This window comes from Dromaius novaehollandiae, chromosome 3 (assembly GCF_036370855.1).
Source record: "Dromaius novaehollandiae isolate bDroNov1 chromosome 3, bDroNov1.hap1, whole genome shotgun sequence".
Lineage (NCBI taxonomy): Eukaryota > Metazoa > Chordata > Aves > Casuariiformes > Dromaiidae > Dromaius > Dromaius novaehollandiae.
The window spans coordinates 74535580-74548302 of record NC_088100.1 but is presented as its reverse complement, the minus strand read 5'-3'; the positions used below and the strand labels follow the sequence as shown (position 1 = coordinate 74548302).

General features: G+C 37.4%; 1 protein-coding gene across 9 annotated transcripts in view; it reads left to right on the top strand.

Annotated features, from left to right (window-relative positions):
• UTRN (utrophin) overlaps positions 1 to 12723 on the top strand; it is a 391474-nt gene that overhangs the window by 284523 nt on the left and 94228 nt on the right. For all 9 annotated transcript variants that reach the window (XM_026109804.2, XM_064509199.1, XM_026109805.2 and 6 more), the window contains one exon: positions 6072 to 6201. In XM_026109804.2, coding sequence (XP_025965589.1) covers positions 6072 to 6201 — 130 coding nt within the window. The remainder of the gene's footprint in view (positions 1 to 6071; positions 6202 to 12723) is intronic.

Sequence of the window (12723 nt, the reverse complement as noted above, 5' to 3'; positions counted from 1 at the left end):
GGAGCATTGTGTGTGCTCAGACTTCTCATTTCCATTTTGTGTTGACATCTGCATACTTACTGGGGCTCTCAAACAAAATATTTGCATCTATGTGTTTACCTTGTTAGTGAACAGCTTAGGTGCGAAGTTTTGAGTTGCCGCTTCAGAAGGCACAAAATGAAGACAAACACTGTAAGTCCGAATGTCTTTTGCTATAGCTTTATTATTTATTTAATCTATACCCAAACTTTAGTCCTAATTTTCTACTACTTTCCTTTAGCTAAAGTATAGCTAGCTACAGCTCCCTCAAGCACAGCCTGTGCAATGTTCAAAGCCCTAGGAATGCTTTAACTGTTCTAGTCCTGAATCACAGAAAAGGGGGAATGAAGAGACACAGTAATATAACTCTCTACTGAAAGAGGACTATCCATTCCGAGTAGCCATTTGGGAGGTATCTTCTGCAGAACTAAATAAAACTTCAAAATACATTATTGCACTTCTTGAGTATTGCATAAAAATCTTTAATACAGTAATAAAATTCAGTATTACAGCCTTTATGTTCCTCACTATTTTTTTATGACTCATTTTTACTCTGTAGTGTTCTTGTAGATCTGATTTTTCCAATGAAATCCTATCTTCAGGGCACTCAAGACTGATGAAATTTAAGCTAGACGTTAGATTTAAGTGGGTTGTGGGGGGGGGTTGTTTTTTTTGTTTTGTTTTGTTTTTGCTCTCTTGAAGAGAGGTTTCTCTGGAAGGACAAGAGTGTACTACTGATATATTTAGTTATTCTTGCATCGTGTTCTCTCCTTGCTATTTTTGTTCACTGGCAGGGAAAAAAGACAGCAAAATAAATAAAGTATTACTAAAGAGACAAGAAATGAAGATATGCAAGTCTGAGTGGCTGTTTCTGAAACTGTTTTTTTGTGTCTGTAGAGTAGGAAAAGATTTGGAATATCTGTAATGTAAGAAAGCATGTGATTTTCTCAAGATGTTCTTTCCGTTACTGCTGAATTATTTCAATATTCAGTATTAATATTTCATATGCAAAGTTCCTTTCATGCTAAAAGATTTCTTTGTCAAGAGGTATTAATGATGAGGAATGCCACAGATGATTTAGAGTTGATGATACAAACAGACCAACTATATATTTTCAAAGTCCTTAGATTATTCATTGTCATGGTAGTCTTAAAATCTTTGCATTGTCATCCTCAGTTTGAACAGCTCCAGAGGTGCGGATGGGGGATGGAGAATTAAATCCAAGGCCACTTAGTTCAGTGAGGTTGAGGTTTGATTGAGGGTCATCAGGGGAAAATGATGAACAGACTTATATGTAAGTGAGGAGGAGAGAGGCAGCAGAAGAGATCCATCTCTAGATCATTTCTAACTGGTGGAATTTCTGAGCAGGTTCAAAATCTTATGGCCCTCTTTTTCTTTTATGCTTTGCAAATATCTGAGAAGCTGCTTGGAGTAAAAAACCTAAGGGATAATTCTAAGGAGAAAGATCTCCTACTTCACAAGTAGTAGTGTCCCTTTCTGGCAACATTTTTGAAATTAAAAGTTAAGATTGCATTTTAATTATGCATCTACTTGGGTTCTAATAACCAAAAGCATCAAAACAGAGAATTACATTCAAAAGTTACCTATGCAACCTTAATTGCACAGTAGTGATAACATCCTCCTATATTCCTTCTTAATCTGGGACAAATTGCTACATACAGAAATGCTTTCAGGATTTGTAAAATATGGATGATTTCAAAGAGCTTTATTCTGATATATGTTCTGTGAAATGAAAATATTGATATACACTGTACTGATTTGAAAGGCTTGTATTTCTTAAGGAATTTTGCTTTTGGAATACTTCAGTTTCTCTAAAAATATGTATTTTATCGAAGTAGGGCTTTGTTTGTAAATTACAAAATTTTTGTTTGTTATTGAGTGTAGTATATACTGAATCCCGCAAAGAAGAATAAGACTGATTCTGCTTACTGCTATTAAAAAAATGTAGAGATAACACTATTCTGAAGAGATTTTTTTGTATTAAAAAATATAGTTAATGATGACTGTTTGAAGATAGGACCATATAATACAAGTTCCTAAACATAATGGAGGTTAGCATATTTTCATTTTTTTTAATTGAAGCAGAAGTAGAGTAAGAAGGAAAGGAAGGATTCGGGGAGGTGATGAGAATAAAAGAATTAAGTTTGGGGTGAGGAGAATAATATCTTTCTTCCTGCTCACTTGAAGTCAAGAAGCAGGAATTTGGGGGTTTGTGGCAGCAAGAGACTTGCTGATCAGCAGAGTAAGGTGGCATCTGTGAGATTTTTATGGCAACTGTTTTCAGTGCATGTGGGATGCTAAAAGAATGAGCGTGGCAGTCAAGCAGGACTGTTGGTGGGAGAGCCTGGGAAAGCTGAAAGTGTGTGTGTGGCAGTATATAGGATTTTCAGGTTACAAAAGGAGTTGAGTGTACAGAGACTAAATTATAGAAGTTGAAAAAAGCTTGTGTTTATTGCACGGGGACAGAGCTTCAGAGAGCAGGCAGCCCTGGTCCAAGCATCGTACCCAGAAGTATAGCTGCATAGCTTTAAACCACAAGGTCGTTCAGGCTGGAAGGGACCTCAGGAGCTCTGCAGTCCAACCTCCTCCTGCTCAAACCCAGTCTCAGCTGGGAACTCAGACTGGCGTTCTCAGAGCTTTGTTCACTCAGGTCTTGAAACTGCACGTATAACCTCCTCGTAGGAACCAGCAGGCAGTTGTTGATTGCTCCAAAACTGTCTCCTCTTCAGTCTGAACAAGCTCAGCTCCCTCAGTCTCTGCACAGGGAAATGCTCCAGCCCCTGACCGTCTTGGTAGCTCTCTGCTGAATTTGCTCCAGTTTATCAAGTTTCATTCTTGTACTGGGGGGGCCTGAAGCTGAGGAGTTTTCTAGATATGGTCTAGTGAGTGCGGAGTAGAGGGGAATAATCCCTTCCCTTTAATCAACTGGCTGTGCTGCTGTTCCTACAGCACAGGACGCTGGTGGCCTTTGCCGCCGCCAGGGCGCACTGCAGGCTCCTGCTGCACTCACTGTCTGCCCAGACCCAGGGCCTTCCACAGAGCTGCTCCCAGCCAAGATTGCTGCAGGGGGGTTATTCCTTCCCAGGTACAAGACTTTGCGTTTGTCCCTGTTGTATTTTATAAGGTCAGCCCACTGCTCTGGCCTGTCTAGGTCCCCATGAATGGCAGCTCTGCCCTCAAGACTATCAACTGTTCCCCCGCCAGTTTGGTGTTGTCTGCAAACCTGATGACAGCGCACTCTGCCACCACCTCCAGAGAAAGCTGTTGAACCAGCTGGGTCCCAGGACAAACCCCTGAGGTACTCTGCTTGTTACCGGCCTCCACGCAAAGCACAACCCATTAACCACCACCTGCTGAGCCCGATCATCCAGTCAGTTTTGTACCCATGTGGCTGTACACCCATCCAGCCCATAATGTCCCCACTTGGGTACAAGAATATTGTAGGAGATAATGTAGTGGGAAGCATGGAGGTTTTCAGTAGTCAAGATAAGGGGTTTTGCAAGAATTTTGATGGAAAAGGTTGAAATTATGTAGGAAGAAGCAGGGAGATCTCCCTATTGAGGAATGTCTGGGCCCAGGCCAAATGATTTGGATTATGAACATGAATAACTGTGGCGATGACTATGATGCTGATGCTGATTCTGCTGATGAAGCAGCATTGTAAGGAGAGATTAAGAGGCTGACTTTTTGCCATCCTACACTTAAAACAGATGGTTTGGCTTCTTTCATAAGTAGATTACAGAAAGACAGTTGAAAGGATTTGCTCAAGAGAGGCAAGTCCCTCCGATTCAAAAAACAGGTAAGCAAATAATTACAGTTGGCGAAATGAAATTCCTGTATCTGTAGACAAGTCATGTAGGAAAGCAGAAAGACAGAAGAAAGTAGTATTTTTGGAAGAGGGGCATGGTTGTTGGTAGATAACTGCTAAAAAGAAAAGTGATGAATCGGACAGGACAAAATGAAGTACTAGCTCCCAGATGGCTGGGGATGTGCTTCAGGAAGGTGTAGAAGCTGAGAATTAGTTTGGTGAGGATTGAGGACAGAATTTCTAGGCAGAAGTTTAAAATACAGATATTTTTGTTTTATACTGAAATGCCATTAAAAGAATGAGAAGGGTAATCAGGTTGTAGTTGCTGTATTCAATGTTATGTGCTATGTTGCCTTTAATTTTTTTATTTGAGTTGCTTGGTCTCTAGGTGATCAGGGATCACAAAGAAAATACCGTATTAGAAAGAAATGTTTTCATGTGTTCTGTGAATGTTTTTGTTTCATTATGTCATTAGTGAAAATGTCGTGAATTTCTGAGGCTGTGCTAGTGATGCAAGAAAGGCATGGAAAAATAGTGAAAGGAGTGCAGCAGCATTTTGTTGTGTTTCACTCCAGCTAAAATGTGTAGTCTTTGTATGTTTGGGTAAGAAATTAGAAAATAGCCTGGGCAGGAAATCAGGGAAGGATTAGCTGACTTTGTCAGTACTTTGAAACAGCTTCTTCAAAATCTGGAACTGTTTGTAGTGGAAAAGTCTTGAGGCAAAAATCCCATTGCTAGTTCTGTTGGATCCGTGTGGAGCTTTACATGCTCTAGACGCTTCCTCTTTAATGAGTAAGTTCATGTGATGCCCTGTTGTCACCTTAACACTTCTCAAAAATGCCTCTGAAGATCCTCTCTTCAAAAGAATCTTTTTCCTTTTGCACAAAGAAATGTGCAATTGCCTCAGAAAATCTTGAGCAAGGAATCTGGAGAAAAATAAGAATTTAGTTTCTAGAGGCAGTGCTAGTTCAACATGTTTTGTAGAGAGAAGAGCAGAAATAACTTGAGCCATCCAGAACTTCTCCTCCTTCCCATTAGTACTGGCTAATAGCTCTGGTGCAACTGTAACACTTTTACACCATAGGCTGGAATCTGGGGAAGAGAAGCCTTTTCTACTCTCAGTCCTTATTTTCCTCTAGGAACTATTTTCTCTAGTGGAAAGCATTCATCTTGTTATATAGCGTTGTGAACTCCATTGACTGACTACTTTTGTTGAGCTGGAATGGGGACGGACTGCATTTTTATCAGTAAATAAACCTTATTTTTTATAATAGAGATAAAAAAATACATTGAAAAATTTAAGCACATCATTTTAATATTTAAATATCTTCTTTTGTATTCAGACTAGTAGAAAGTAAAACAAATAACTCATGCAAAGCAGATTCCTTCTATCTGGGATTGGTTCATACTTTTAAGCATTTTGTTCCACACAATTTTTTAATAGAAAACATTATTACAGTTGATGACTCGTGAATACTTTTTTTGTTTGTTTTTAAAAGGATGGTTACACTTAACTCTTTAAAAAAAACCCATAAGCACTGGAGAAGAAAATATCCTGAAATTCACTTCTATTAGCATGAAAAATATCTTTAAGAAAAATTGAAATTGTTTCTGTGTAGAAGGCTTAAAATATTTTAGGATAATTTGAAGAATGTCTTTTCCTAAAGTGTTTTCATCATCCTAGTTCTGATTAAATATGTTCTGAGTTTTAAAAATATTATTAAACAAGAAACAGAATAAGAGGCAGCATTTTCTAAGGAATGTAAAGTGCTTTTGCAGTTCTCATTAGCAGTTGTGAAATTACCTTTTTAAGTTTCAGTGGATCAATTTTCTGTTATGCCAGCTACCCAAAAAAGAAAAAAAGAAAAAAATCTGTTGTAGCAATCTGTATCAACAATCATGCTAATAGTGAAGCTTCTGAAGTTCTTTTCTGTAAGGCCAGTATAATAGTTTCCTTTAGGTGAGTGTTTTAAAACCTATCATCATCATCTTTCTTGTATTCTTTTCTTCAAGTTAATTTTAGAAAAATCTCTACCCTTTATTCATTTCTTGCCATTTCTGTTTCGTAAAATGTAAATTTTATCTTGCAGTCTGAATTTAATGTTGGCTATTACTCACTCAGCAGATAGGTCTAGTCACAGCGGTGAAAATGGAAAAGATGTTACAATGTCTGTTGTTCACAACATCAGGTTACAAATGGCATTCTTTTTTCCTTTTGCAAAAGGCACTGAGGCGTGAACTGAAGGAGAAGGAGCAAACCATTCTTAATGCTGTGGACCAGGCACGAGTTTTTCTTGCTGACCAACCCATTGAGGGGCCCGAGGAACCAAGGAGGAGCTTACATTCAAAAGCAGGTCAGAAAATGTTCTCTTCCTGTTTGGAATGGTCAAAAGGAAAGAAGTAGTACTTATATGTCCCTTGTACATATTTTGTATCCCACTTGCTTGTTTAGGGTTTAGGATTTTCCATATCATGTACTGATTGCTTTTATTTCAAGGTTTTGTCTCAAATATTGTTACTCTTGCTTTGAAAATACCCAAGTTTTTAATGTAGCAAGAAGGAAAACCTCTTGTATTTCCTTCTTCAGTTATTGATTCATAACACTGGTGTCATCAGTTTTATTTTTTTTTCTTTCTTTTTTTTTTGATACAGTATCAAACATACACACCTTAAATACAGCCAGAAAAATAATTCAAGGATGCACATTCAAATGTGTTATTAAAATCTGTATATGTTCCTATTGCAAAAGCTTACCCTGCAAATGGAAGTAGAATGTAGTTTGTGTTGCATATTGTTAGAAGAAAAAGGCTTTAGGAATGCAGTCATTACAGAATCTTAAAGATTCAAACTTCAGCTGAATTATTGCTAAGGAATGAAAGACAGCTATCCTAGAAATGATATTTGCATAATGTTATTGAGATATTTAGCTATATCAGAGCGGCAAGGAGATGATAACCTCCCCACACATAGCCACAATTTAGAAAAACATACCAAATACATTATAATTACATACAAAATACCATGTTATATTTGGAGTACAATTAAGTCATAGTATTATTTTCTATTATAAGCTACAATATTATAAAATGTTACTACTCTAAATTACATAGGAATTATTCTTGGAAAGAGCTTGTGATTTGCAGAAATGCCAGTTGCCTTAAGATGTGAATAATCTACTGTTCTGTATAATTTATAAAATTACAATATAGCTACTTCTGTCCATAGTTAAATTTTTTTCTTCCTTTACATCATTGGATCTCCGTAGCAAACTTCTCAGTTTTGTTCAATGGAAACAACTTATCTTTCCTGCATCCCTGCTTGCTTTGTGTTACTTCTGTGTCCATTTTTATACAGTTCTCCTATTCCCTAATTTGACTTTGCAATAAAGTTTGAATACCTGCTGATTAAAGCCAATGAACAATTTTCCCCCATGGCTATTTCTTAGCTGCTGTACTGTATTGTACTACTTTCTGTTTTGAAATCCTCCTTCCTGAAAACATTGTGCTTGTCTTTACTCACAAATCTGTCTGATGTATTGCCTCTGTAATGCTTTATTTGATCTAAACTGCAGGAAACCTTGCAGGTGAAAAATAGTGAATGCTGATTTTATATTTATTCATTCAGTCACAAAGTCTGAAGACAGAAGTCTCCTATCAAAAGCCGTAGAAACATCCAGGGCAAATGAAGCCAGAGCATAAAATGTTACCAGTGTAAAATGTTCACTTTATAGCAGGGGTTAATATCAGTAATCTAGCCAGTGTTGACAGAAAGTGCAAGAGCAAACTTTGGATGATGAGATGCATCATAAATTCTTGTTATGCAATTTTGTTATTGGGGTGTGTGTGTGTGTGTGTGTGTGTGTGTGTGTGTGTGTGTGTGTATTTAAGTCTTCTGGTATACAGATGGCAATGAGAACGTAATAGCAGGGAAGCTGATGACCATGGTAAGCTGCATAGCATAGCAATAATGGTGAGGCAGATGGTCTGCAAGTGATATATGAGTATCTCCTGTCCCCTCCTCATATTTCAAAACCAATTCGATGCAATCAGACTGGGAAGCTTCATAGATGTGCATTAGGTTTATTTTCCTCTTCCTTCTGCAGGCGCATATTTCCATATGTCCTGGTTCTACACTAGGCGTTCTTGTTTTGAGCAGTATAGCACCTGTTGTAGATTAACAGACTTTCAGGCCAAAAAGTCTCATGGAACCATCTACTCTAATCTCTTATGTGTCATAAGAGTTAAATTTCACCCAGTACTGAGTCTAGTAGAGTGTTCTGTGGCAAGTAATGCCACTGATCTCCAGAAAGATGCTTCTCTGCTTTTGAAGATATCCAGAAATGCACGTTTTTTTTCTTCTGGTTAACCATTTTCAGCAAGAGCTGTGGGGGTGGGCTTACGTTTGCTTTTGAAAATGTCTAATTTTTTTTTTTTCTGTCAGCCTGTCAATCACTGGTATTCTTGGCACTAGCTGTAAATATAATTAGCTCCATTAACTTCAGTGAAGTACTCTCAACGTTACTCAGGGTGAAAGAATCTTGTTTTAGATTGTTAACTGACGGTCTTTTTCTTTTTTCAGATAATCTTGTGCAGTAAACATCACTGTAAGATGATGATCTAAACAGATGGTTTTGGCTGCTTCTATATTACAAACAACAAAAACTTTTATTTTTAGAAATCATAGTTACAGTAATTGAAAAAGCACCGTTTCTTGGAATTAGTTTTTTACCTTGTGTAAAGGCAAGGGTGTTTAGATGGCAGGTTAGCTACTCCAAAGAGAAGAAAGTGTGAAAAGCATCCAGCCTTTTATTCAGTTCCTTAAGATACGCAAAAGCACGAATAGTGCTGTTGCTTTGTTGCCTGTTTTGCAAGAATTAAGGGTATGTTGAATTAAATGTCTCGTGCTTCTTGCAACATCTATCAGTCTCTCTCTACAGAGTCTTCAAAATAATGGTGAAATCCTGCCACATGATTCTAGTGCAGCATGAATTCAGTCTCATATACACTGTAATAAATTAAGACAATCTGAGTAATCTCTTCACATCCCTCTGAAGTACACAATCACTACTTAATTGAAGAAAGCATTACCTTACTAGAACATCCCATACCTATTCATAATATTGAAAAATAGATCATATCATATCTTTTCAGACAGCTTTTTCTTCTCCTTTGTAAAGCACACACTACAAATTAGACTGAATCATACTGTAACTTAGTCTTTGTATCAATTGTCTGATTTCACCTAATTTGCACTTGGGCTGTTATGTAAAAAATAATTCTGTCTAGGCATAAAGTACTCAACATCTTAATTTTCTCCTTATTCCAAGGAGATTGGCAGTGGAGAAACCCCCATGTTTGGTCCCTGATTGATACACTTACTTGCTGATTCTGAATCACCTTCCTTTTTCTTTACCTCCTTCCTCTTGCCCTTGCCCATTTTTGACCTATATTTTTTTCATGCCAGGAAATTACATTGTTGCTACAGGGCAAGGAGTGAGAGAGAATTAGGAGAATATTGATGAGAATTAGTTTTGAACTTGGTCATACAAGACCTATTTTAAGAACTTTTGTGTAGGGGCACTTCGTTATGTCCCAAGAGGACAGAGTATGATATTTGTTACAGGATGCCTTATTATAGCCTATTACTGCTTGTAACGTTCTTGTGAACTAATTGAAGTTAGTGAAGAAGTTAATTCAGGTCATAGGTAGCTTTGGTTTCATCTTCTTTCCTGTGTTAGCCCTCTACTGTACCATATAGTAATAGGCACCTTCAAATACTGTCCCTTGGTGTCCAAGAAACTTCCTTTGGAGTTAATTTTATGCCTCATCTGTCTCCTCTTCTGATCCCCTGCCCTCCTTCCCCCGCCTCGTATTTCCTTAGGAAGCCCCATCACCAAAAACATGCTCTACCCTTTTCTTGCCTTTGAACTTCAACTAAATGGAGCTGACTGATAAACCACTAGGCCAGCTGATGAATTTTAGAGATGAACAGGATAGGGAAATTGGAAATGTTCACGTTTTTAGCTTTGTTGTGATTTGTCTGTGGTATAGTAGAAAACTTAGAGAATTATAATTAGCTGCTTGAACATCTTTAGATCTGTGGCATAGCTACAGTTGCCTTCTCAGATCCCTGAGCTGTTGGTGAATTTAGAGGCCACAGGAAACACAAAAGAAGCCAGAAATAATATTTTCTATCCCTAGGGTTCAACAGATCAATGATATAGCTTTACTGAAATTCTGTCCTTAAAATTCCATTGATGTGGTGAGGGAGTGGAGCTAATTTTTTTAGAAGATAACATAAATTAACATCCCAGCAGATTAGGCCACTAGATTGATTCCCACTGAAGTAGTGGATATTTCCAGGAGTCTGCAATATTACTGATGTGCTTTAGTAGCTTCTAGTCTTGTTAAGGCAATCAGATTCCTAGACTTGAAAACTGTTATTTGTTAGTGAAGATGGTTGTGACAAATGTATCATTTAAAATTGTGTTCAATGTCTGTTATCTCCTTTTATTCGTAAGTGCAGAAAACCTCATAAATCACATATGTGTCACAAGAAATATATTAATGTGTATCAGTGAATTACATGCATGTACTTCATTTAAGCTAGCAGAAACACAGCATAGTCTCCTGTATCAGGCATAAATAAAGGTGGAACCTCTTTTTTTCTTATTGAACACATTCAGATACATTCTCTGACAAAAATTTTACATAGCAAGGAGGAACTTACAGAAACAGGCAATTTACCTTTTTCTAATATACATATATAAGGCTGCATTTCCATTCCCAGCCACCTTTGTGAGTCCACGTAGCTATTGCACACTACTGGAATAATTCTTTATTTTCTGCTACTCACCTGGACTGAGTATGAAATCTGTGAGTATGAAGATTAGAGGGAAGTGCTTAAGAGAACAGCATATAGGCCACTGAAAGTCAGTAGAGTTGTCCTCCTAAATCAGTTACACTCTGCTGAACATCTTGGCCTTTGTTACAGTTTCAGAGCTCGTTCACTTGTGATTTTTTTTTTTTTTTTTTGAAAGAAACTCTCAAAAAGTGAAAACTGGAGAAAGATGCAGCTATCCATGAGATAAGCCCAAACTGACTAAATATCCCTTTCTCTTTCAACTGGATCTGTTAGTCACCATTGAAGTTTCATCTACGTAAAACCCTTTCTCTAGTAGAGTCCTGAAATTCTTACTGTGGTGTCTACATGGTTGCCTGCCTGAAGTCATATCAGTAAAGTTCAAGGAAATTGTTACCATTTCTGGGTGGCGTGGAGTGCAGACTTAAAGGAGTGTTAAGCCTGAACTTCGAACAGCTGAACCTTGGAAATACATTCAGCTTGAAGGCATAGTGGTTAATTTTATTATTGTCTTTCTTAAACATGAGGACCTCAGGATGTAACCAGAGTAGTATTCGTCCTTGACCCATGCGCTATGTTATGGCCTTGTTTTATTTGAAATACTGGATGCTTCCCAGGTGGAAGCCACGTTTTTAAACTTTAACTGTTGCCTTGCTTTAAAGACTGCAGAAACCATCATAGCCTTGTATGTGAGAAGTCTCTGTTATGTTACTAACAGCGCAACTGACTGATGGGCATCAAGGGTTAGGACCTTATTGGAAAGAAAATTCCTTTCTTAAATTCTGAAACAAACATAGCTAAATGACAGTGTAAATGAGCTTCAATATACCAAATTGGAAACTGCCGAGTTATTAAACAATATAAAGTATACAGAGGAGAAGACATGCTGAGGAAACTTGCTTAGAAGGTTGGTGAGCAATTCAAAAAAGTTCAGAATATGGGTGTTTTCTTAAAATCCAGTGCTTTAAAGGACATCATCAAGCTAAGGAGCACTATCTGTTGTTCTCCGTGGCTTTTCATTTTCTATTTTTGTTTTGTTTTGCAGTAAGATAGATTGTTTTGGTTTTCTTTGAAATGCAGTTAGGGGTTGTGCATCTATTTCCTTCAGTCTTTCTTCAGTCTACCTGCCATAAGTGCTGTGCCAAAAAAAACAAAAAACAAAAAAAAAGAGAAAAAACAACCCAACCTTTACTGGTCTTTGAAAGAATAGAAGGCCTCTTACAATCTGCAGCTGCAGTGCTTTGAAGAGGAACATAGAGTTGCTTCCTTGGTTGCCTAGAGCAAGTAGAAGACAATGATGATGGTAAGCCTGTCTTCATTAATACTCTCACTTCAACAGGAATTGGAAGAAGACATAGTAGCTTGGTGATTCTATAACACTACTGTTTTCTTCAATGTTTTTTTTTCCTTGTTTTGTGGCAGGCCCAGACTAAAACTGAATTTATACCTGCTTTATAGTCCTGGAGCAACACTAGCGTCAGACTTCCACTGTGCAAAAATGTTATGATCTTGCTTTGAATCATACCATTTATAAGAAAATGGCAGCTAGTTTTTGCTGAAAAGTGTGTGTTTTGATTATACTGATGAATTACACTGGTTGTACTGAAAAATAAGCTGTTCTCAAGGTTGCTGTACTCTTTAGCTTTCTCAGGATAGATGGTATGGGAAGGCTTAATTATCTCTTCTAACCAGAAGGTATTTTCTCTTTATTTCAGCCATCATTTTGCATCCTTCCCATCAGTGCCCACTGGGAAATCTCAATGACCATTATTTAAGGGATATATATATATATATATATTTGCTAGGGTTTTTTTTTATTTTAGGGGGGGTTTTTTTGAGACCTTACTCCAAACTCTTTCCAGAAATACCTATGTGAAGTTAACAGCTTTGGGTATTCGTTTTCTCTGCTTTTGCTATGTTGTCTTGTACAGATTAGAAGTAATTCGTCTTTTATCCTGCAGAGACTCCCCTCCTTCACTCTTGATTTAATTATATTTCTCTCATTTCTGATTTCA